At 52.6% G+C, this 24,967-nt stretch overlaps 1 protein-coding gene across 3 annotated transcripts in view; it reads left to right on the forward strand.

Moving 5' to 3' along the window:
* Window positions 1–24,432, forward strand: part of RAB3C (RAB3C, member RAS oncogene family) — a 54,590-nt gene extending 30,158 nt beyond the window's left edge. For 2 of the 3 annotated variants that reach the window (XM_059695075.1, XM_059695073.1), the window contains exons 3-5: window positions 1,799–1,917; window positions 11,539–11,663; window positions 22,962–24,432. In XM_059695075.1, coding sequence (XP_059551058.1) covers window positions 1,799–1,917; window positions 11,539–11,663; window positions 22,962–23,212 — 495 coding nt within the window. In that variant the 3' untranslated portion in view covers window positions 23,213–24,432. Of the gene's footprint in view, window positions 1–1,798; window positions 1,918–11,538; window positions 11,664–15,967; window positions 16,472–22,961 lie in introns of those variants that run through there. The other variant, XM_059695076.1, reaches the window with a different exon arrangement.
* Window positions 24,433–24,967: the final 535 nt, after the last annotated feature.

Consider the following 24,967-nt stretch of genomic DNA (forward strand, 5'->3'; position numbering starts at 1 on the left):
ATAGCGCTCAGTCTCCCACTCTACCTTGTTTCCCAAACATAGTCTGTGAGAACCTGTTCAGATTGTCTCCTTTCTGCTGAGTCATTGTGAGCATTTGTCCCAATTACATGCCGTGTATGATATCCATGTTTTCTCTCATTTATAAAATACCAAGAAAAGTACAAAAGTGTTTGTTAAGTAATGGCTAGGTTGCTTCTATATAGGTGTGAAGCTATGCAGTATTGCCTTTATAGTATTATACTTGGGACTCAACTCTTTTATAAAAAATTAGCTATTTATGTACCTGTTTACAAAAAAATTTAAAATCAGAATATTTAACCTACTCCGTAATGGTTTCTACCACCACTTAGTGTATTAAAGCCATTGCCCGTGGTCTCTGGTACAGTGCGGGTGTCTTCCAGCTCAGCATCGACTGGATCCGTTTCACCTACAGGGCTTCTCTGCATCTGAGGAATCCCAGATTCCCATGTGGTGGGGCCTGTGCTTGTCTCCCTGCCCTTGGCGGGTTCTGAAAGCTCCCACACAGGGTTGCTTTAGTTTTGCTCTTTTGGGTTCTGTGCTCTGTGTTCATCTGACCTCTGGAGCCTTATTTCCCTAATGTTATCGAATAAACACCTCTAATCAGGGCAGCCTGATCCCTGTCCACCACGGCCTCAGCTGATCGTCAGCTCCCGTTTCACACCTGCTGGCTCTCCCAAATCATGTGCACATTTCTTTAGTCTGGTTTGACCACCTTCTCTGAACTCGCAGGGGCAAGCAGACTGCACCACTCCAATCAGGGACATTGTGAGCAGCCCTGAGACCCCTCTGCTAGCCCAGGGCGGGGTAGCGTCCCAGCGGGAGTGGGAGAGGCCAGCCATCCCCACAGGGAGACCAGGAGGTGCTGGCTTCACTCTGATGACAAGGACCCTATTTGTGGGGCATTGGACACATTAGCTTTCCCTTCAGGCCTATTGAGTGTTGGGGTAACTGGGGAGCACACTGGGCATGAAGGAGAAGGGGAGAAGGCCGCAGGCAGATCACACTTTCCCGCAAACTGGGTTCGAAGCGCACGAGTCTGTGGAGGGAGTCTGGGCCCGGCTGGGGGTGAAGGGGAGCACGGGCGCCCCAGGCCCTGTGTGCTGCTGAGTGGGCAGTGGTGTCTCGAGCTACAGGACACAGTCCCTGTGACCACACAGGCTATTCCGCTGACGCCCAGACTCGGCTCTCCCAGGCCATCTCCCCTGTGGCCTGGGCCCTGCGACTGTGGGCTCTGCCTCCCACTGGGTGTGTGCCAGGTCCACGCACTCCATGTCCTCAACCCTCGGAGCAGCTGGGCTCTCAGGGGCAGGTCTCCGCGACTGAGGGACATCCGCACAGAGAAGGGGTCTGACCTCACTTTACAGCATAAACCGAGAGCCCGCACTTGCTTGTACACGCGGAGACCTTCCCCTAAGTGTAGCCCACATGACGCGCTGGCATCACACAGGAGATGCACCAGGACGGGCTAACTCGACCTCCGTCTTCACTGCGCGGAGCACACGGAATGTTATGTGCACCATCTTCCTTCTCACTTTATTTCCTGCTGCCAGTGGGAGTGAACCATGTAGAAGGTGCTGTAAGCTGGATCTTTGCAAAAAAACCAGCTTTTCATAATTTGCAGACTTAACCCATGAAAATGACTCGGAAAGACATGACTGAGGTAGATAGTAGCTATGCGTGGCTGGTACAGCTGGACTCTGTTGGGCCTGTTGGGGGTCATTCATCACGTTGCAGAAGATGCATGGCCTGGTCCTCAGAGCTTGTCCGTTCTTTCCAGGACACAGCGGGCCAGGAGCGGTACCGGACCATCACCACGGCCTACTACCGCGGGGCCATGGGCTTCATCCTGATGTACGACATCACCAACGGGGAGTCCTTCAACGCCGTGCAGGACTGGTGAGTGGCTAGCGCCCCCCAGCGAGGCCTCCTCAGCAGCTCCCCCTTGGCGGCTGCCCATGGGGTAGCGTGTTCTCACACGTGTCCTCTCTGGCAGCCACGGGCCAGCGGGGCCCCGAGTGGCGTGTAGGGGCCAATGGGCCCGATCGTGGTGGTGTCCTGTATGCGGTCCCTCAGTGCCTGGCGTCCTGTCCCCTGGCTCTGTGGGGCCGGACCCATCACTGTGAATCTAAAACAGCGTGTGGCGGGCGGTCACTGTCTACCGTGGGGGCTGGAGCCTGAACCTCAGCCTCGTGGGCCTGGGCGCCCACGCCCAGCCCGGCCTCACTGGCTCTGCGAGTAAAGCTGTGTTACAACAGCCGGCTCGTAGGCTTCGTGGGAGGGACCCCACATGGCAGCTCGCTGCTGCCCGGGCGCCGCGTGCCCCTGAACCTGCGGTTTCCCATCAGGCCCCTCCCCTTCTCAGATCTGCCACGTTGTTGCAGGTTTTCTTTAAATTGAAAGGTTTCAAAAGTCTGGGACGAAGGGAAAGGGAACCCAGAGCCGTTCTGACACAGCCGCATCACACGTCAGAAACCCTGTGTGGCCGCGGTGCGCACGGGGCTCCTGCCTTGGATGGCCCCGCCTGGTCGCCAGCTCTGGGGAGGGACGGGCAGCTGGTGGAGGGACAGGCAGCTGGTGGCCCTGCGCCTGAGTCCAGCCCTCAGGGCTGACGGGCGGGTTCTCTACAGAAGAACCAGTTTAGCTCCAGCTTTGGGGGATCAGGAGGTCCCTGAGTTCATTAACACCAAGTGGGCCCACTGGGGTCAACGCCCTGAGTCCCGAATCAGAGGTGCCTCTCGCCCACTGGGACTCGGGGTCTCCCGCACCGACGGCATTTCCACCCGCCTCAGCCCTGCTTGCCCGACCCTCCCGAGCTCCCGTCCTGAGAGCGTGGCCATCTCGGAGGATGCCCACCTTAGCATCCACAGGCCGCGCCTTATGGCACGATGCGGAGCTATGGGTAGGATGGCTGTTCCCAGGCAGGAAACCTGGTGGGCAGATGGATGTTGTTTAGAAACCACCAGACCAAGGGTAACAGTCTGACCCATCTTCCCGCCGGTTTAATAATTCACTCTGTGCCGTTCAGGGCACCTTAACCAGGAAGAACTTCACCTTCAAACATGCGCACCTTCACCTTTCTCTCCTTTTTCTCCAGAGTGAATGACACACTGAAACACAGGTGACCTCCGTCAGACAGGGAAGGGCTGTAGCCTGAGGGCCGCCGAGAGGAATGGGCATTTGCTCAGTGTTTCCTGACCTCGGTCAAGGTCCAAGGTCCTCTCAGCTCCCCGTCTGGTTATGCCGCAGCTCCGAGGGGCAGTGACAGGGTGACCCCAAGTTTCCACTCCCACCTGGGCATCGGCAGTCTCTCCTGTCCCGGGATCTGAGCGGTGACATTTCTGTTTTTCTTTTTTCTTTTTTAAGGGGGGGGGGGAGAGAGAGAGAGAGAGAGAGAGAGAGAGAGAGAGAGAGAGAGAGAGAGAGAAAGAGAAACATTGACTGGCTGCCTCCCGCACAGCCTCAGCGGGATAGAGCCCAAAGCCCAGGCTTTGCCCCGACCAGGAATCGCCCAGACCTCTTGGTATCTGGGTGCTGTTTTCTAGTTTCCAACCACTGAGCCACGCCTGCCGGGCAGGGACGGCCTTTCTTAGGCTGCTCTGACGGGTGTGGGACACTCTCTGTACAGACAGCCCAACCTGAACTCGCCTTCGTATTTAGAAGATACGTGGCTCCTTTCAGAAACTGAAATAAAAGCCCAAGCACATTGTGTGCCTCTGTGTCTGCTCCACACATGAGCCCAGGCGCGGGGACGTTTTGGGGGGCAGGGGAATGACCCAGAAGCCAGCTCTTGGCGTGGAGACAGCATGAGGTGGGCGTTAGGGTTGGCGTGCAGACTGTCGGAGGGGAGCCGAGGGCGGGTGCCTCCTGTCTGGCCGAGCTCTGAAGGCGGGCAGCCAGGGCGGGAAGCGCGTCCTGTGGCTCTGCCTGACCTCACGAGGCCGTGGGGGACGCGAAGGTCCGAGGCAGACCTGGGCTCTCGGATGAAAGCGTTTCCTACCCATGTTGCTGCCCGTTCTGCGTCATCTGCTCTCTGAAACAGACTTGGTCTGTGCAGTTTTGTGTCACAATATTTATTGCAAATAATGGCATTTTCTCCCAGAACTCCCTCAGGGTCTCTCCATTTTAATAGACCTTCTTCTCTGTTAAATTAGCTGCCTGTCTTTGGGGGGATTGGTCTTGAGGGACAACGATGACACTTACTGTGCCGAGAGCACATTCTCAAGCCCTGGGCGCTCCTTGTGGCTCCTGGGCGGCTTGGTGGTGCCGTTGCATCAGGCCAACCTGTGGGAAGGAGGATCCAGTGTAGAGAGCAGCCTGGGCTTTGAAACGGGCCCCTTGCTTGCGGCTGCCTGGCCTCATGGCGCGTTCAGGTCGTCGTCTATGTCCATGGGATCTCCGTCCAGGCTGCTGCCCCGCAGTGAGCGCACTCAGTCCCCACGCAGGCACTGGGCCCACCTTCTAATACCCGGGCAGAGCAGCCGCCCTGGGAAGTGAGCGGAGAGACCAAGTCACAGGTCTACACGCTGCAGTCCCAGACACCACCCACCAGCGTGGGGTCCTGGCCCTGGTGGGGGCTCCGGCCCTGTGATTCCTTCCCCGCTGGTGGAACAGCACCTTTGCAGTTCCATTCATTAAGGTAACTATCCAGTGACCAGTCGTAAACCACACCCCTGCGCACCTCTCCCACATAAATAAATAGACATGAAAGGAAACTATTCAAAAAGAGGAAATTAGAAAATAGCGCATTTGTTGCCCGAGAAGATGGTCATGGCGTACGGTGTGGGACTCTGTTAGATTCAGACAAAACCGTCCTGTTGCCACTTGGCTGTCCCTTTCTGTACCACCTGTTTCCAAACCCCAAGCAAGAGTCACCCACTCCACACAGCCGCAGAAGTGCCACAGTCCCCGCTCTCGGCCTCCCTCTCAGTGTGTTGTGTCCTGTGACCTAATTTTGATCTATAAATATCACACATTTTTAGGACACTTTTCCTTCCCAGAGCAACCACCAGGGGTGCCAGTGAGGGAAGAGAGGCCGCAGGGCCTGAGTGGTTAGCTGGGTGGTTCCCAAACGTTCCCATCCTCACAGCAACTACCAGCTGTGAGTAGTCACAAAGTACATGCCTGCTCAGAGCCAGGGAAGGCGAAAGGCGCAGTCCTCCACGGGCTGGCCCTGACCCCTCACCTCAGACACGAGTTATACATGGGGTCCCCAGGGCCCCCTCACTCCTGACCCCCTGGGTATAACTGCAGGGTTTCCCATGAACCATTTTAGATTTGACAATTCGCTAGGATGACCTACAGAATTCAGGAAAGTGCTGTCCTTACCATTCTGGTTTGTTTCATTATAACAAAAGGATACAACTCAGAACCAGCCAAAGGGAGCGATGGCGACTGCGAGATCGGGAGGGTCCAGGTGGGGGCCCGGCGGTCCTTGGGGAGACGTTGCCATCCAGGGGGTTCCCCTAGGTCTGATGCCCAACCTTCATGGGGCGTCACTACGTAGGCTGACCTCCTCCGCAGAGTGCTAGCTGTCTGGTCACATGGTTGGTCTGCCTGGCATGACCACCCCTCCCCAATTCTGATTCCATTAGCATTAACCATCAGGTGAGTCATCTCATTAGCATTAACTATCAGGTGAGTCATCTCATTAGCATTAACTATCAGGTGAGTCATCTCATTAGCATAAACCATCAGGTGAGTCATCTCATTAGCATTAACTATCAGGTGAGTCATCTCATTAGCATAAACCATCAGGTGAGTCATCTCATTAGCATAAACCATCAGGTGTGCTTTGGAGACCCATCATGAATAACAGACACTCCAGTCACTTTGGAAATAGTAAGGCTTTGCAGTGGTTCTCAACCTTGGCTGCACATTAGAATCACCTGGGAATCTTTTTAAAATCCTGATTTCTGGGCCTCATCCTCCGGAAATTCTGTTTCTTTGTTACTAATGTTGTGGCCCCACCCCATAACAAAGAAACAGAATTTCTGGGGGATGAGGCCCAGAAATCAGGGTTTTAAAAAGATTCCCAGGTGATTCTATGTGCAGCCAAGGTTGAGAACTACTGGTTTAGAGGTTACCTCCCAGGAACTAGGGACAAAGACTGACCAGATTCTTTATTATAAAGCATTCCTTTATTTATTTATAAATAATGAGCACATACTATTGTGCCAATCTATAATGCACATTACAAAACACAGAAAACTAGATGCTAAAATGATGGATTGAATATAGAGTTTTGAATAATATAGTATTGTATTGTATTTCTTGTGGAAGAGCACGTTGTAGAAAACGTTCCTAAAGGCGACGGGAGGGGTGCTCACCCGCCACGGCCACACCCGCCATGACGACGCCTGTTGGCTTCCCAAATATTCAAATCAGCTTCGTTGCTCTGAAGTGAAACGTGGTGACAAAGCCAGTATGACAGGGTCCTGTGGATACAGCCCATCAGCTGCTGATGTCAAAATGTCAAAACACTCCTTTTTATGAGCAAATCGTAGGACAACAACTATCTCTATCTCCGGTTCCATCCCTAAGCCCACCTCTCATCCAACGCCTCCCCTCAGCCTGCAGCCTCTGGGTCGCATCTTTGACAGATTTGTTACCTGGCGTTCAGGAGTGAAGGACAGTGTAGCTGTGGCCCCCAGCCCAGCACTCCCTGATTGGATATGCTCCTCCTGTTTTTCGCCAAAAGTGCTGGGAGCGCTATCATAATTTTTTTCCTAATCCGCTGTAAAATCAGCAAAAATGCCTTGGCAGTTTTAGCATTGTTCCTAGGATATTTGTTGGCACTCAAAGGGTTAAGCAACGTGAAAAAATGGATGCTCTGCTAGAATTAAAATTGTTTTCTTATCTTTCCGTACTTCATAAACTGATAACTTTAAATATGTATATTAATATGGTAATTTATGTAAATCTTTGTCTTCACAGTTTATATCCGGAGCTGAGTCCTTTCTAAATTGCTAGAGCACAGAATTTTATAGCCCATCAGCTTATGATGTGAAAAGAACCAACACTGACTGAATGTAGACAGCTGGATAAAACAGCTTATTTTAGGGAAAATTTCCTCAAGCTAGAAGGAAAGGTTGTCTTTTAAAAAAGTTCCCTCAAGTGGAAACCAGTGGGGTCAGGGCCCCGGGAGGGAGGAGAAAGGCAGGAAGGGCTGGAGGGTGGGGAAGCTCGTCCGTCCGAGGGGCGAGAGGCTGCTGGCCCTGCTGCTGCTGGGGCTTTAGGCCTCACAAGCCAACAGGGTCCTCGCCCCAGCGTGAGGCAAGCCCCACAGACTGGCACCTGGGGGACTCCACCCTGTCTGCTCGCCTCACCTGACTGTCTTTAAGAAGGGAGAGAATTCCTGCGGACCAGGTGGCTGTGCGGAGCAGAGAGGTCTGTGTGCCTGGCGTCTGCAGACACAGGCCTGGCCTGCCCTGGATGAGGCCAGGCGGCAGGTCTCCATCGTGGGCACCTCAGCAGCGCCTGATGTCCGAATCGCTGCCCCTGGGCCCCGGCCCCCGGACTGGAACCATCACCCTGGGATCCTGACGAGACCCGGCTCAGGACAACAAGAGCTCTAACCCCAGCAGTTCTAGTCTCGTCGGACTGAACTGGACTCTCATGTGTTGATCTTAATCCTCTGGGGAAGTGTATCTCATGGAGCTTCTGGCCGTTTGCTTGTTTAGGTTTTGCAGACTGGTCTCTATGACCCAGCTGTACAAACAGCCCGTGAAGATGAACAACTCGGTCCTGTGTGTTTTTACTTTGGACGCATCTTGCGCTACATCGTCCCCCCGTTGGCTGAGAAATCCCATGGCTCAGGTAGAGACGCAGCGTGTGTATCGGCCAGCGGGACTCAGGGCCCACAGCCTGGGCCCAGCAGCAAGGACAGGACCTGCCGCCAGCCAGCTGCCTCCTGCGGCCAGGCTCCTTCCTCCGGGTGAGAAACGGGCAGAGGCGCCCGGTCCCAGCCAGGGCACAGGCAGACACATGGACTGTTTCCAATCCTAGGATCAGGTCCCGGGGGTTCTGAGGGGATGTTCTAAGTGGGAGTCATTGTTCAGAGCTCTCGAAGGGCCAAGAAACATTGAATGAGTAACTGATTGGATGTTTGAAACATAACCTGAGGGGCCAGTCCTGTGTGTTGAGCTGCAGGGGGCTGGGAAACTCCCTCACGAATCCGGAGTCCACGGAGCAGTGAGCCACCAGGTGCTGGGAGAACGAGGGAAGGGGGTGCGTGACGGCGAGCTCCCAGGACTGGACGGCCTCGCTGAGGCCTGTCCCCTGCGTGGGGCCGGGAGGGCAGCTCCCGGTGCCTCATGTCCCGCACGCGGCCCCATTAGACGCCTAGAGGCCAGCAGTTCTTGGCTACGAGGCCCGTGGTGGGCACTGGGTTGGGCCTTGTGACCAGCTGGATGTGCTCAGGGGCACAGGCTGGGCCCCTGGGAGTGACTGCTGCCCAGCACGGGAGGAATGGACTTACATCATCGCCTTCTGTGCCGAGGGCAGTCATCTCTGTGTCAAGCATGGAAAACTCCTCCCCTGCTGCCTTGCGTTGTAGAACAAACCCAACCAACAAAAACCGTGTGTGTGTGCGTGTGTGTGTGTGTGTGTGTGTGTGACTGTATTTAGGGAGAAAGAAAAAACACACAAACGTGGAAAATACGTAAACATGGAGGGGGTTGTTTTGGTTTTGTGTTTCACTAAATGACAACAGATTTTTAATGACTGTGAACGGTCCTGGTAGGGTCGGCCTTAATTGCCATTTGCTGAGTAACCATGGTGACCAGCATCTTCTGATCCCATTAATCTCGTTGAGTTTAAAGTAAATCCCAAAGGAGCTGCTGCAGCGACTGGGAAATGAATCATCGTTTCACACGCACAGTAAGTGGTGGCAGCCACGTTCGGTGCACGTGTGTCCGTGTCCAACAAAGAAGTAAGGTGGTCCCTAGTGGGATTGAAAGCATCCCCCTTGCAGGCGAGTCGTTTTACAAAATACAGCAATGATCCAGACAGTGAACACGTGGAAACACGCAGGAGAGGAGGACCCGCTCCCATCCCAACAGGCACACCGCTCACTCCGGGCAGGGATTTTCCTGGGAAGGACTTCAGTCTCAGGATATGAACGGGAGACAAAGTTTGAGATTCTCTAGTGGAAAAAATGCATCGTTATTGAGATGATAGGGGTCAGGATGCGTCGAGCTGGTTTGGGAGGAAGAATGGCCTCACCTGGGACTGAGACTGTCTGTCTGTGAAGAGATGCTTGCGAGTCAGGAAGTCGGGGTGACCTCCTGAGCCCCCTGCAGCCCCGGTTGGTGGGAGCCTTGCTGTGAAGCCCTGAGGCTGAGGAACACAGGCTGACGCCCATCCTGCGTGTTGGTCTCCTCACAGGGTGGGCACGTCTTCACCTCTTCCCGGGGTGAGGGGATGGGAAGGTGTGCACGCTGGCAGTCCTATGGAGCCCAGACCCTGAGGTGCTGAGAAGGGAGCACCCCACGACCCTGGTGAGAGTTGTGTCGACATCACCAGCGTGGGGTGGGTTTGCCGAGGTCAGAGGAGGCCGATCACACAAGCACAGGTCCTCCCATCCGGAAAGCCTGTCCCTGACCTTGGCCACCCCTCCTCACAGGGTGACTGCCCCCTCGGGTGACCTTCTCTGGGAATCGGGGATGCCCAGGCCCCCCTGCACCAGGCCAGGCCGTGGCTCTGAAGACACATGGGAGCAGGCGGGCAACTTAAACACCCCGAGGCACCCATTTCAGCCTGAGCTCCTGGAAGGAACCTGTGGGATTCCTTGGTCACACGATGTGAGCACTTGCAGTTCAGGTCCCTCCGTGTGCAGGATCTATTTTACACCTTAGTTCACCGCAATCCACCATTTTCATGGACCCGCACAGCAGAGGCGAGAGGAAAGCACCGTTTAGATCGCTGCCTCTGCTCCTGGTTATGGGCATGCGCTGCGTCTTGCTGTCGCTAAACGGGTGCGTTACCTCAGGCACCAGAATTAGGAAGCTCACATCCCCGGATTGTCCTGATAAAACCTGGTGCCCCCTGAGATGGAGCCATGGTCACATTCACCGGATGGTTCCATCTCATCTGAAAGCTGCGCTGGGTCCAGTGCCCTGAGTCAAACCTTCCTGGTGTGCGCCCCTTCCTGGTGCACCTCCCTCCGCGGCCAGAGCTGTTTGCTTTTCTTCTCTTTGCAAGTTGGGGGAGCTCATCGCTATTTTCCGTTTCATAATCCCGAAGGATCTGGAACTTGCTGGTAAGGACAGACGCAAGCTTCCCTTCTTCACACTTTGCAGATCTTTTCCTGTAAACTTTCATCAAGTATTTTGCTTTTTGACGTGTCCACTCTCTCCTGACCACTCAGTGCGAGGTACGTCTCCCACCTGAGTCTTGTCCTTGACAAGGTCGCCGCCCTCACAAAGGGAGATTGAAGACCTGCTCCTGTGACACCCGAGCTCTGAAGGTCTGCGGAACCCTCTGCCCACCTGTGACAAGCGGTGCGGGGGGTCTGGGCTGCGGACCTGCCTCTCTCCCGAGTGATCACGGACAAATGGTTCACCCACCCCAGGACTCACGTTCCTCAGCTGTGAAGTGGGGGTTGAACCCTCTCGCCCTGAGTTACTCTAAGGGTTAATTAATGTAACGAATGTATCCGGTTAGAGTAGCACCTGCAAATATTGCCTGTTGGAATTATTATCCAAGTTAAAATCAAAAGTTGGTCACATGGAAATTTATTCTGAATTCTAGGTTTCCCCGTTTATAGTCAGTTAAAGCACCAGCCCATTGTATTATAATTTTGATATTGATCAACCTGGCATTTTTATCTTAAAAATGACTATTAGTTCTTATAAATCATTTTAAAAATTACCATTGACTCCCCATTCCTAGGCCCAGTTGACAGGTTGTGTGTGATGGATTTCCTGGAACTGAGGGGTTTCTCAGAAAATGCGACTTTTTCTCCTAAAACAGAGACTTTTTCTCCTAAAGCAGAGACTGTCTGGGCACATTGGGCCAGCTGTGAAGGTGGGTGTGGGAAAAGGAAGGAATCGTCGTAATGTCAGCTCATCAAGTGCAGAAGAATCCTTCACACAGCACCTTTGGTACTTTCATTTTTAAAAACACATTTTTATTGATTTCAGAGAGGAGGGGAGTGAGAGAGAGAAATAGAACCATCAATAATGAGAGAGAATCATTGATGGGTTGCCTCCTGCACGTCCCGCACTGGGGATCGAACCCGCAACCTGGGCATGTGCCCTGACCAGGAATCAAACCCTGACCTCCTGGTTCATAGGTCGACGACGCTCAACCACTTAGCCACGCTGGCTGCGTTGGTACTTTCATTTTTGACTTGTTATCCCTGACGAGTACTGATGGGTGATATTTTACTAGACTAAGTAATTCCAAATTTGGGCCTTTTTTGCTGTTACCATCACGTGTGGGATATATTTCTCCTCCTTCATTTTGTGCTGTTCCACTGTCTTCTGATCACTTTTTTGCCTGTTCTTTTTCTTTCAGGTCAACTCAGATCAAAACCTACTCTTGGGATAACGCCCAGGTGATCCTGGTGGGGAACAAGTGTGACATGGAGGACGAGCGTGTCGTCTCGGTGGAGAGGGGCCGGCGTTTGGGGGAACAGCTTGGTAAGTGGCACCGGACGAGGAGGGGAGCTGGCAGTCCCCGAGGCCAGCTGCGTGGGGGAGTGGGCTGGGGGAGATGGTCAGCCGGGCCGTGGGAACCCGCACACTCTCCAGGGCGAGTGGGTCCTCCCACACTCGGGCATCATGAGGATCCAGGCCCCTCACAGAGGCAAACGGGGCTGCCCAACTGTGACCCAGTACGGGCCCCCGTTCTTACTCCAGGAGAAAAGGCTCTGCACAGGGGCTCCCGTCCCCCACATCCTGACGACACTTCCTGCTTGTCCGCTATGTGGTGCTCACCGCCTGTGCTGACTGTGAGGCAGCCTCCCCGGTGGTTGGACTTGCATTTCCTGGTGACCAGTGGCTTTGAGCATCTTTCCTGGACCTACTGGCCATCTGTGCGTCCTCTTTGGAGTCAGACAGGCTACCATTGCGCCACGAGGTCCTAGCTGTGCGTCCTCTTTGGGAACATGTCTGTTCAGATCCCCTGTCCATTTTTAATTGGAATTTTTGCTATTGAGTTGTATGAGCTCTTTACATATTTTGAATATTAAACCCTTATCAGGTATATTTGGAAATATTTGCCTCCATTCAGTAGATTGCTTTTTCATTGTATTGTTTCTCTTGCTTTTTAGTTTGATGTCTCCCACTTGTTTTGTTGTTGTTACTTCTGTTTAGATTTTGTTGGTTTTTTGTTCTTGCTTTTATTGAGTTTCATTCTAGTGTCAAACCCAATCATCGTCAAGGCCAATGTCAAGGAGCTTCCCCCGTGTCCTCCAGGGTGTCAGGGTCTGGGTCTCACAGTCATGTCATCCGTGTTGAGCTCCTTTCTTCGTGAGCTAAGGTAGCATTCCCGTCCCACGCTCTGGAATGGCGTCCCGTTCACCCAGCATCACTTATGGGGGACGTGTTCTGTGATTCCCGGCTCCATTGTCATAAAGGAGTGGACGGTGTAGGAAGAGGTTTATTGTTGGGTTCCTGTTTTGTTTCATTGATTTATGGATCCGTTCCTTTGCCAATATCATGCTATTTTGATGACTGTGGCTTTGTAAAATAGTGTGAATTCATGGAGTGTGATGCTTCCAGCTTTGTTGTTCTTGCTCAGGGTTGCTTTGGCGATTCAGGGTCTTTTTGTGGTTCTATACAAATTTTAGGATCGTTTGTTCTATTTTTGTGAACAATGCCATTGTATTTTTAAAATAGGAATTGCATTAAATCTGTAGATTGCTTTGGGTAGTAGTATGGACATTTTAATTCTTCTAATCCATGAGCATAAAATCTCTTTCCATTTATTTGTATCTTCTTTAAGAGTTATCTTCTTTAAGTGCGTTATCTTACACTTTTCAGTGTACAGGTCTTTCACCTCCTGGTTAAATTTATTCCTAGGTAGTTTATTCTTCTTCATGCCACAGTAAATAGGATTGTTTTCTTAATTTATCTTTCTGATAGTTCATTATTGGTGTATAGAAATGCAATGGATTTTACAAATGTTTTTTATTGATTTTTAGAGACAGAGGAAGGGAGAGGGAGAGAGAGATAGAAACATTGATGAGAGAAACATTGATTGGTTGTCTCCTGCAGGGCCCCTACTGGGGATTGAGCCCAAAACCCGAGCATGTAGCCCTGATCCGGCACAGAACCAACAACCTCCTAGTGTCCAGGTCCACGCTCAACCAGCTGAGCCACACTGGCTGGGGTCTTCAAAATTTTATAGACAAGTCTCTGGCCCTCCCTAGCTGGTTTGGCTCAGTGGATAGTGTCGGCCTGTGGACTGAAGGGTCCCAGGTTCGATTCCGGTCAAGGGCACATGCCTGGGTTGTGGGCTCGATCCCCAGTAGGGGGCGTGTAGGAGGCACCCGATCCATGATTCTCTCATCATTGATGTTTCTATCTCTCTCTCCCTCTCCTTTCCTCTCTGAAATCAATAAAAAAATATATTTTAAAAAAAGTCTCTGTTTCCTGATCATCATCGACTGAAGTGCTGGTTTCCCATGATGCTGGCGTACGTGGCTGGGAAGTTAAAGGTTTCTAAGAACAAGGCCATTTGATTGGGAGGTAACATCCATCGTGTGACTTAGAGGAGAGGCTGAGGTATGTGCATCTGTGGCTCTGGCTTAGTGCAGGAGCTGGAACACCCGGGCACACAGGTGTGGGTGTGAGTGGCCTGACACACGGGGATTGACTGAAGGCACAGATTTCACCTGGAGGAGGAGGAGTTATTGCACAGTTTCACGCACAGTTGCTCTGAACCCAACTACAAGCTGAAGTAACAGTAGTGTTGGTTTTTATCCTGAATATTCAATTTTATGACAAATAGCATCTCTGGTTAGTGAGAGGAAGCCTGCTTTTCAGAGCTTTTTACAGCTGACCCTCGAACAGCACAGGCCTGATAATCCAACCCTCAGACTGTGTCATGGGGTGACCCCTCCAGCCAGGCTGGATCCATGCAGGGCTGTTACCATACGGCATTCTCTACCTGGGCGTCTCCACCTGGGACACCTCCCCCTCACCACCTGGGTCCCAGGTTAGATTCGGTCAAGGCACTGAGAGCTCTGCCTGGTGGGCCAAGGGCCCTTTGGTTGACCTCAAAGTGTGCACCTGCAGCAGTGAAAGCAGTCACATCGGACTAAGACCGTGCGGTGCCGGGCTGTCCGAATGGCCAAATCCTTCTGATGCCACTGGGGTCAGTGCCTCCAGAGTCAGGCCGATAAGGAAGGACGTGTGGGCAGAAGAGATGAGAGAATTGGACCAGCAGCTGGGACGGTGTGCTGAATTGAGGAATCGTTTTCTCCAAAGTCTCAGGCAGGGACTCTGGCTTCCTGAGTGGGTCCCGGCATCTGTGACAGGAAACAGCCCCGTGAGCACTGGGAACCCCCCGAAGGCCAGTCCACCTGCCATCTCTACACCTGACACGTGGACCACCGGGCCCTGTCGGCTGCACAGACAGAAGAGAACTCTTCCCACTCTCGCTGTAAAGAAATGCAGAATGTAAAGAGAAACACTAGCCAGGGAGGGTTGAGGTGTCCACCCCTGTCTCACAGACCCTGGCTCTACTCAGGGTTCTTCAGCTCCAGTCCTGCCGTTACCACAGAGACTTTAATCGTGGACACAGAGTAGCCAGTGCGGTTCAAGCTCAAAGGAGCCATCTGACTCTACAGTATTATCACCAAGTGAGACCTTCTGACACATGAGAATGGCTTTTTGTTCTCTACCCTTCGATACTATTTAAGAAGTGAGTGGTTCTGAGGCGCCAGAGGGATTTTGACATGGATGTAAAATGTTAGTCCATTCTTTGTCCTTGGCCCAAGGAGCTGGGGTGAAGCCACAGGATTTAATCATTCTGAGTCCGTGGCTCCTCTGAGACGGGGCCAGATGTAACCAAGGATTTATAGGGTAAAATGCAGACTAGATTAGGAAAGTGTTTCTGTGTTCAACCCAGTACACCCCAGATCAATGTCCCCAAATGGACCAGAGCAGTCCATGGAAACTGATTGGCAAGCTCAGGGCGGAAGTGGGGGTGAAGGGCATGAAGGGAGAGATTAGCTTGTGTCCGGAGCAGCGTACAAAGCCGCCTGGGCCCAGGTGCCATCACACATCCTAGAAGTGTGAAACTCACTGCATTTTTGTACTTGCCATTCTAGCAGCTCATTTGAAATTTCTCAGGGTCCTTCATCTAGGGACATTGCTGCCGATAGATGGCCGAGCTGAAAGCCCTGGAGGCTAATCCCACTCAAGCCTTTCCTGCAGGAGGCTCAGCAGCTCCAGGGAACTCAGTGACACGGTGGCGCCCCCTGGTGGCCATTCACCAAGTCCCCCTCCAACCTTCCATTGGGGACACAGACAGAGCTGGGCCAAGTTGGTGCAGCAGACCCTGCACAGGAAATCTAAGCTTTGAATTAATGGAAAACTATGGGAATTAATTATTTTGCTAGGATCCAAAATGGGGAAAGAGGAAAATGCCAAATAACACCAGTGCTAGAAAAGATTTCACGAGGTTCCACGGTGGCCAGGGTTGGGAAGGAAGGAAAGATAAACCCTGTGTTGAGGATCCTGAGTGTTGGCTCCTGACCTGGCCGAGGGCTCCTTCAGTTGGCGCAGCCTCGCTGGGAGCACAGGTGAATCAGAGAGAGAAAGCGCCTGAGCATCACCGAGCCCAGGGTTTGTGGAAATGGCAGCGCATGCCTCCCCCCCAGACCCCCGCCCTGTCCCACCGTCCCTGCCCTGTCCCACCGTCGCAGCCCTAACCACACCCAAGTCCCTTCCCTTCTGGCAGAATGACCGGGCTCTGCTTCCTGTGTTCCTTGCAGGGTTTGAGTTTTTTGAAACAAGCGCCAAGGACAACATTAACGTCAAGCAGACCTTCGAGCGCCTGGTGGACGTCATCTGTGACAAAATGTCAGAGAGCCTAGACACTGAGCAGGCCGCCACCGCTGCGAAGCAGAGCGCGAGGCTCAAGGAGACGCCGCCCCCGCCGCAGCCCGGCTGTGGCTGCTAACCCCTCAAGGGCAGCGGGGCCTGGCACCAGCCGGCAGCATCCACGGAAGGCCGGCAGCCTGCACTCACTGCCGCAGGGAGACGAGGGAGAGCTGTGTGTCGCTGGCTGTTCCATGCACTGAATTCTTGGGCAACTCCCTGAGTGGAAATGTGGCAAATACGTGATCTCAAATCCATGAGACTCTCCACCCACCCACATCTGGTATTTGCATGTGATTTGTTCTGTGTCTTCTAGGGTCTTTATGTTTCAGATTTCTTCTCAGACTGGGCTACTGCTGGGACCTCAGGCTATACATGCACTTCTGCTAACTTTTGTGCCATGGGTTCGAATTCTGCCGGTCACTGGAGGGGATGGTAACAAGGCCTTGCTTGTGTTGGGAGGGGAGATGGGAGATCTCAGGATATCTTGTTTGCTTTTAATTGAAAATCAAGTGGGCACAGGACTCATATTTTCTGAGTAAATTACCCATTTTCAGGGCAGGTTACTGTACAAGGCAGGTCACTGTGTCTCGTTTTCAGTGTTATTAATAACTGGGAGACCAACTATAAAGAAATTGAAATATTGTTTAAGGCCCTTGGCAAGATTCCTAAGAGATGGGTATTCACCTGCCTGGAACTGGTCTGAACGGATCGTAGCTTAGATGTTTAAATGAGGGGCACCCTCACCAGGCCTGCTCTTTCCACTGATGCTTCCCAGCAGGCTGGGCATTGGAGGGCACTGGCCGGGTGGCCGGGAGGATTGCACTGAAGGTTATGTAATAGGCGTGCTGACAGCAAGGGTGTATGTTATGGGGGTGAATGCATTCTACAGTGAGGAGCTGTAGAATGAGCTCCCCCATCACTTCACTAGATAGCCCCCCATAACACACACTACCCCATAACATGCACTACCCCCATAACACACACTACCCCATAACACGCACTACCCCCCATAACACGCACTACCCCCATAACACACACTACCCCATAACACACACTACCCCATAACATGCACTACCCCCCATAACACGCACTACCCCCCATAACACACACTACCCCCATAACACACTACCCCCCATGACATGCACTACCCCCATAACACACACTACCCCATAACACACACTACCCCATAACACACACTACCCCCCATGACATGCACTACCCCCATAACACACACTACCCCATAACACACACTACCCCATAACACACACTACCCCCATAACATGCACTACCCCCCATAACACGCACTACCCCCCATAACACACACTACCCCCATAACATGCACTGCCCCCATTACACACACTACCCCATAACACACACTACCCCATAACACACACTACCCCATAACACATACTACCCCCCATGACATGCACTACCCCCATAACACACACTACCCCATAACACACACTACCCCATAACACACACTACCCCCCATAACACACACTACCCCATAACACACACTACCCCATAACACACACTACCCCCCATAACACACACTACCCCCATAACATGCACTACCCCCCATAACACGCACTACCCCCCATAACACACACTACCCCATAACACACACTACCCCATAACACACACTACCCCCCATAACACACACTACCCCCATAACATGCACTACCCCCCATAACACGCACTACCCCCCATAACACACACTACCCCCATAACATGCACTGCCCCCATTACACATGGTAGCTCCATAACAGGCAGCAGCACCAGCCCTCTGGCTCAGACCCGGGCGCAGATTGAAGCTCCTTGGAGCCCTCCTCCCGCAGGGCACAGCTCCCGATGCCTGCGTTTTCCTGATCAGAAGCCGTCTGAACAGGATCCCCATGGACCCAGGTTGGGAAAGAGACCACTGTCCTCTCCACCTTTTCCATCAGCCGTTCATCCTTCTCGAGCGTCTCCCCACCCCTGCCTCCGTCACCAGATGTTCCGAGTCCAGGAGACACTCGGCACTCAGCAGCAACGTGAGAGGCAGGAGGGCACTGTCAGCACCGCCCCCCCAACACCCCGACACCCCGAGACGCCCCGACATCCCGACACCCTGAGACACCATGGGTAACGCAAACCCCAGCTGCTGCTCGGACTCACTGGGTGGCCCGTCCCCGCCCAGCGCGCCGACAGCAGGCGGCAGAAGGCACGAATTAGGAGGAGGAGGACAGCCGAAATGGGAGGAGGACAGCCGCTGAGGTGGGCTCACCCTGTTTTGGGGCTTGTGTTAAAGATGTTTCTCCACTTTTCTAAAGTAGAGAATCTTCCTGTGAAAGTGCTGGTGGGAGTATTGGGCAGCGGTGGGCAGGGACAGGACACGTCTCAGATGCCGGAGACCGTGGCCGAGCTGCATAGGGATCATCGGGGTGACTGGACCGTGGCCGAGCGTCTTGCCAAGGAGCATCTGTAAACTCCGTTTTCCACCGCGGGGGAACCTTGGTGTGGGTTTCATCGAGGGAGGAGTTTGCAGGAAGGACCCCATGGAGCTGGTGTGAATGGCACAGTGTGTCTTCTGTGATGCGCGTGGGAGAGTATTCTCCATCTGACCTCAGCGAGGGATCCTCCTTCTAAAGTCAAATTTGGCAAACAAGGGTCCAGCCCAGGGTTAACTAAGGGAGCGCCTGTGTATGGCATCAAGTTATAGGCCATATAAATTATCGCACTGTCGTTCCAAGGGTTTTCAGCCTTTGGCCATGTGTGCCCCCCCACACACACATGCACACACACATGCACACACTTGCACACGCACGTGCACACGACACCTCCTACCTTCGCCCCATCTGCCAGCAGCTTAAACAACCAGAGGTCATTTTTACTAATGGCCTCACTAAATGCGTATTCAAAAGATGAAGACACCTTAAAACAGATGCCATTTAGCTTGTGAATGCCAGACATGCATCTTTTGTCCTTGATGCTATTCAATTAGTGTTTCAACTGGATTATTCTCCCTCTGGACACCTATCACCCCCCCCCTCACCACCACCCATTACTTTTAGAGACAAACCTGACGGATCTGAGGAAATATGTCCGAGTGCTCTGATTTGGGGATGTTGCCTTCGTTCCTAAGGTAGCGGAAACCTTGGACTGAAGTTGTTTTGTCAAATAGTCATCCACAGAGCAGATCCGCATCTCAGTCTCTGGACAGTGGGTGGGTGTGGAAGGTGCTGAGGGTTAAGTCCTAAGGGGGAAGCTCCAGGCGTCGCCCACGGCCCCTGCGAAGGCTCACTCGGGCAGGAGGAGCTCATGCGGCCGCTCCGCCAGCAGCTCCTCTTCGTGACCTTTCAAAGTCTCCAGGCTCCTCCTCAGGGTCCCCAGGCGTCCGACCCTCTGCTGCCTGGTGCATCCTGCAGGCCCTGGGGACTCCATTAGAAATGTGTCCAGACGCCACCAGGCTGTCTCAGGGCTGAGGGAGCAGCGGCCTGTGGAAAGCAGATAATTTTGAAGTCATGACTAAAAACCCTTCTAGACCAAAGTGTTTATTCAGAGTTTTCACATCGTATTGAGATGCTCTATCAGGTGTCTTGGGAGCTGGCCTGTGTCTCTCTAGACTCCTCCCTATGTGAGTGCATGTGTGGTTCCAGGACTCTTCCTTGTGCTCTGTCAGCGTGCTCGGGGCCTTTCCAGTGGCCGGAAGGTGCAGCCTCACAGCTGTGGCAGCTTCACCCCTCTGTGCACAGCAACTGTACCCCACAGGTCACCAGGACAGCACCTGTACCCCACAGCTCACCAGGACAGCAGCTGCACCCCACAGCTCACCAGGACAGCAGCTGCACCCCACAGCTCACCAGGACAGCAGCTGCACCCCACAGCTCACCAGGACAGCAGCTGCACCCCACAGCTCACCAGGACAGCAGCTGCACCCCACAGCTCACCAGGACAGCAGCTGCACCCCACAGCTCACCAGGACAGCAGCTGCACCCCACAGCTCACCAGGACAGCAGCTGCACCCCACAGCTCACCAGGATAGCAGCTGCACCCCACAGCTCACCAGGACAGCACCTGCACCCCACAGGTCACCAGGTCAGCAGCTGCACCCCACAGCTCACCAGGTCAGCAGCTGCACCCCACAGGTCACCAGGATAGCAGCTGCACCCCACAGCTCACCAGGATAACAGCTGTACCCCACAGCTCACCAGGATAACAGCTGTACCCCACAGCTCACCAGGTCAGCAGCTGCACCCCACAGCTCACCAGGTCAGCAGCTGCACCCCACAGCTCACCAGGATAGCAGCTGCACCCCACAGCTCACCAGGACAGCAGCTGCACCCCACAGCTCACCAGGATAGCAGCTCCACCCCACAGCTCACCAGGTCAGCAGCTGCACCCCACAGCTCACCAGGTCAGCAGCTGCACCCCACAGCTCACCAGGATAGCAGCTGCACCCCACAGCTCACCAGGACAGCAGCTGCACCTCACAGCTCACCAGGACAGCAGCTGCACCTCACAGCTCACCAGGATAGCAGCTCCACCCCACAGCTCACTAGGACAGCAGCTGCACCTCACAGCTCACCAGGAGTCTTGCTGCACCCCACAGCTCACCAGGATAGCAGCTGCACCCCACAGCTCACCAGGACAGCAGCTGCACCCCACAGCTCACCAGGATAGCAGCTGCACCCCACAGCTCACCAGGAGTCTTGCTGCTGAGTTGACCGTTAGGGTCAGCTTGTTAGAGTCCTTTCTATTTTAGGTGAATTTTGACCAAAGCCAGTCAAAGACATGAGCCTGTTTTATGTTCTGGAATGAAGTGAAACAGATTGAGTAAAAGATGAAGTTGATGCCAGGAAAAAGCATCAGTGCCCTGCAGTGCGCCAAAGGCTCCAGATGCCAGAAGTGTAGCCTCCCGGGGGCAAAGCCAGGTCGGGGGCGTGACTAAGGCACACCCGCCCATTGTCAGTGGTGGCTCATAAATGAACGTTTTCTCCTGAAACTTTTACAGAAATGCTCGACACTCCAGGCAAATACGATTTCCCTTTGGTAGATGAAAATATTTGCACTTGGGCCACAAACACAGTGTTGCCTCTCCCACATGCACACACATGGGCACATGCACACACAGAGACACATGTAGAGGCACGTGCACACACATGACACACGTTTTATGAAGGGAAATGCCTGTATTCGGCGCTCTCTCTTTGCCAGAAAAAAGGGAGCTTTTGCTACACTCCAGCTGTCACTCACAACTATTTAAATCGGTCTATAAAATAGATTCTTCGCACTGATTTGGGTGTCTGTGCACATAATTGATTCCCATTAAAAAGAGGATAGAGCGAAAACACATTTTGCAAACATTCTAGACAAAATACATTATTCCTGAAATTATGTTAGAGCTCACGTATTGAGACCAGGCCAGCTGTTTGTGGGCAAATCAAGCTTTATTTGCCCAGCTCTCTCCGCAGCTGCTGGGAGTGCGTCACTGCACGTGTTACAGCGCAACTTGGAGGTTCCCCTCCCTCCCATCCGCATCGCCCTGCGCTGTCCTGGGCGTCACCAGCTGAAGTGAGGCGGGGCTTTACCTAGTATTTCATTTGCCTGAGCTCATACTTCCCTTTACTGTGGACAATTGAGAGTTGGCTGTGACCTTATATCTGAATGAAAATTTTCCATATCCATGTTTTTGGTGGCCGGGGTCGCTGTGGCTCATGACTGTGTACCTAATGGCATGTGGTGTGTGAGCTGCAGGCCCCTGCCTTTCAGGGAGGTGAGCGTGTCCGGCGTCCGTCCGGGTTTTCTGCACCGTTAGGATGGTTTCCAAGCGTTGTCCCATCACCCCTAGGATGTGTGCTGAATGGAAGTTCTCCGTGTTCCTGTGAATATGTCGTTAATGTCAGATGTGATGTGACGCCGTTGGACTGTCCACATGTACAACTATTAATGGTGTTTGTGGAACTGAAATGTCTTAAATGTTGCATGAAATATGTTACAAAAATAGATTTTTTTTCTATTTTCAACACCTCAGAATTGAGGGTTCATGGGCCAATAAGTGCAATATTTAATGACTTATTCAGTGTATATAAATGAGTGAAAGTGAATTACAGCTAACGTGCGAAGTGCTGTGGGTGGCGTGTGACCTACTCAGATGATCTCCCGTAGCTGTGTGTGTCTGGCGTGTCAGTACTTTATTGTGTCGTGGGAAGCTCCTCTGTGCTACCTCAGAGTTCTTTATTTCCTGTAAGACCAAACGTCTAGTTACCTGCAAATATATGTCAGTTTTGCCTTTTAGAATTGTGGGTTTTTTTTTTAAGACAGAATGGTTGTTAGTTTACTTTATATAGCAATTTTCTTGTTAATTCAGAATTCTCCTTTAGCCTTTTTTAAGAGGCCAATTTAGCTACCTAAGAAAATATATGCACATAAGAAAAAGTCGTTTTTAGTCTCAGAAATGTTGATCACATGTTCTGTCTACTAAGAATTTTCACTCTTGTATTTGTATGTATACTTATTGTAACTCAATCTTGTATTTTGTTTTCAAATTTAACACTGTCAACCCGGGAATCCTAAAATATTCGTATCTGTTTAGGTTGTAGCTAATGTCATTTCAGTTCAGTTCTCAATTGTCCGCACCAGGAAGGTGGAGACAGAAAAGCCAGGTTCCCTACATCACTTTGGTATCGCAAAGCCTCACATGCACCCTCAGCCCTGTCAGCCTCACAGCCATGGCCTGGAACGCACTGCGATGCAGAGTGCAGCCATGAGGCCTGGTGGCTGGTTCTGACTGTTTATGTTTGTGACGTTTAAAGGAGGGCAATGACCTTGAACTCCTCTCTGCCATCCCAGTTTGTAGGCACAGCATTCATCTTAAAATCGTGCTTTGCCTTCCCATTCACTCAGCAAAGGACATCACGACACCTCGAGCAGTGAGGACTCATTCACTCAGAAGGAGAAGAGCGGTGTCTAGACGGCGTGGTCATCGGCACCTCCTGCAAGGCCTCCACTCCTTCCTCGGCCGGGCCATCGCCCGTGAGGACCTTCCAGTCGTGTCCAATGGCTCTGGGCGCCCACTGGGATGTGCGCCTGGCTCACCTGGGATAGCCGGAAACGTGTACTCAGCTCTCAAACCCACTGAGGAAGTTGGTGGTTAGTGATGGCCCTGTAACAAATTAAGGAAAAATGAAAGCAGGTAGCCAACATTAGAATCCTAATTAAGAGTGTGTTTTAATGTTTAGTCAGTCATTGCACAGCTGCTGAGTCTCATGTGCCCAGCACTCAGCTTAGTGACTGAAGGGGGAGGGTGGGTGGGGGGGGCAGGATGTGTCTAAATGTGAAGTTAGGGCAGGAGTGGGAGCACAGGGCGTGGGGCCTGCCATTGAAGACGTCAGATGTGACCCCGGAGAGAATCTGACCTGAGGAGATTGTGCCCAACACACAGCAGGATGGGGACAGATGTTCTTCGTGAACAGAAAGACGACAGCCGGCAGCTGGAAGCCATTGTTCTCGCAGCCAAACGGGCCTCTGAAGCCCATCCACCCCCGCCCCCGCCACCCCCGTTTGCCTATTTCTGCCTCACGAGCAAGACAGGCTGCAGCACCGTCGCTGTCTGTGCTGCGCAGCCCCAGACATGGCCACGGAACACGCATTGTTCTGAAGACATGGCCACGGAACACGCATTGTTCTGATGACATGGCCACGGAACACGCATTGTTCTGAAGACATGGCCACGGAACACTCATTGTTCTGAAGACATGGCCACGGAACACGCATTGTTCTGAAGACATGGCCACGGAACACGCATTGTTCTGAAGACATGGCCACGGAACACGCATTGTTCTGAAGACATGGCCACGGAACACGCATTGTTCTGAAGACACGTTAGAAACATTGACATCGTTCCCAGGCGCCAAACACAAGGGTTCCCTTCACTGTCCCCCGCAGACAGCGCCATGGTGCCCGGAGGTGTGCCTGTGCTCCCTGTGCCACACACAGAGTGTTGGGGTGCACAGACGAACCCCCTCTGTGATGGCACCGGCTCCTTGGGGCGCTGTGGAGCGTGTCCTGAGCAAATATTAGCAACAGCTCCATGCTTTCCCCCAGTGGGTGCAGCGTTTGGTTGAAAACTGCTACTCGGCACACAGCCCCCACCTGTCCACAGGGGCTCCTGTCTGGTTCAAAGCTATAAAGTGTATTCACATTGTGAAGTTTCAGTTCTCTCTACTGAAATTAATTGTGTAAAAATGGTATGTGCTCTATTAGGTATTAAACTTGTATGTGAATTCTGTATAGAAAGTGGTTTTGGTTCTTTGGATTTATCTTGTTTTAATTTTTGGAGATTACAATAAATATCTTAAGAGATTATATTCCTGAATTTCCAGCCTTAGTCTGATAATTTGTATATACCCCTTCAGTTGGTATTATTTTTCATCTTAGGATGCCTATTTCCATTTCTCATGACGATCCTCGTCTAGGCCCAATGCTGAGAAACCTGAGACAGAATGTGAATACATTTTTATTTAGGGCTATGGGTTGTCAACATCTTTGAGATGCAGGCTGGGCTGAGGGACCCCCACCCCCCTCAAGAATTTTGTGCACCGGGCCCCTAGTCCTATATAATAAAAGCCTAATATGCTAAGTGTACAGTCGTCTGTTCATCCGTTCAACCAATCAAAGCATAATATGCTAATGATATGCTAAGGTTGCTCAACCACTTGCTAGGACATGCACTGACCAACAGGGGGCAGACACTCTGACCGGTAGGCTAGCTTGCTGCTGGGGTCTGCCAGATTGGGACTGAGTGAGATGGGCCAGACACACCCTGGAGCCCTCCCACAGTCCCTCCCCGGCTGGCCAACCTCCCACATCCCACCCCAGCCTGGTGATCATGCATTGGTGGGGTCCCTTGG

This window comes from Myotis daubentonii, chromosome 4, assembly GCF_963259705.1.
Source record: "Myotis daubentonii chromosome 4, mMyoDau2.1, whole genome shotgun sequence".
In the NCBI taxonomy this organism is placed as follows: Eukaryota; Metazoa; Chordata; class Mammalia; order Chiroptera; family Vespertilionidae; genus Myotis; species Myotis daubentonii.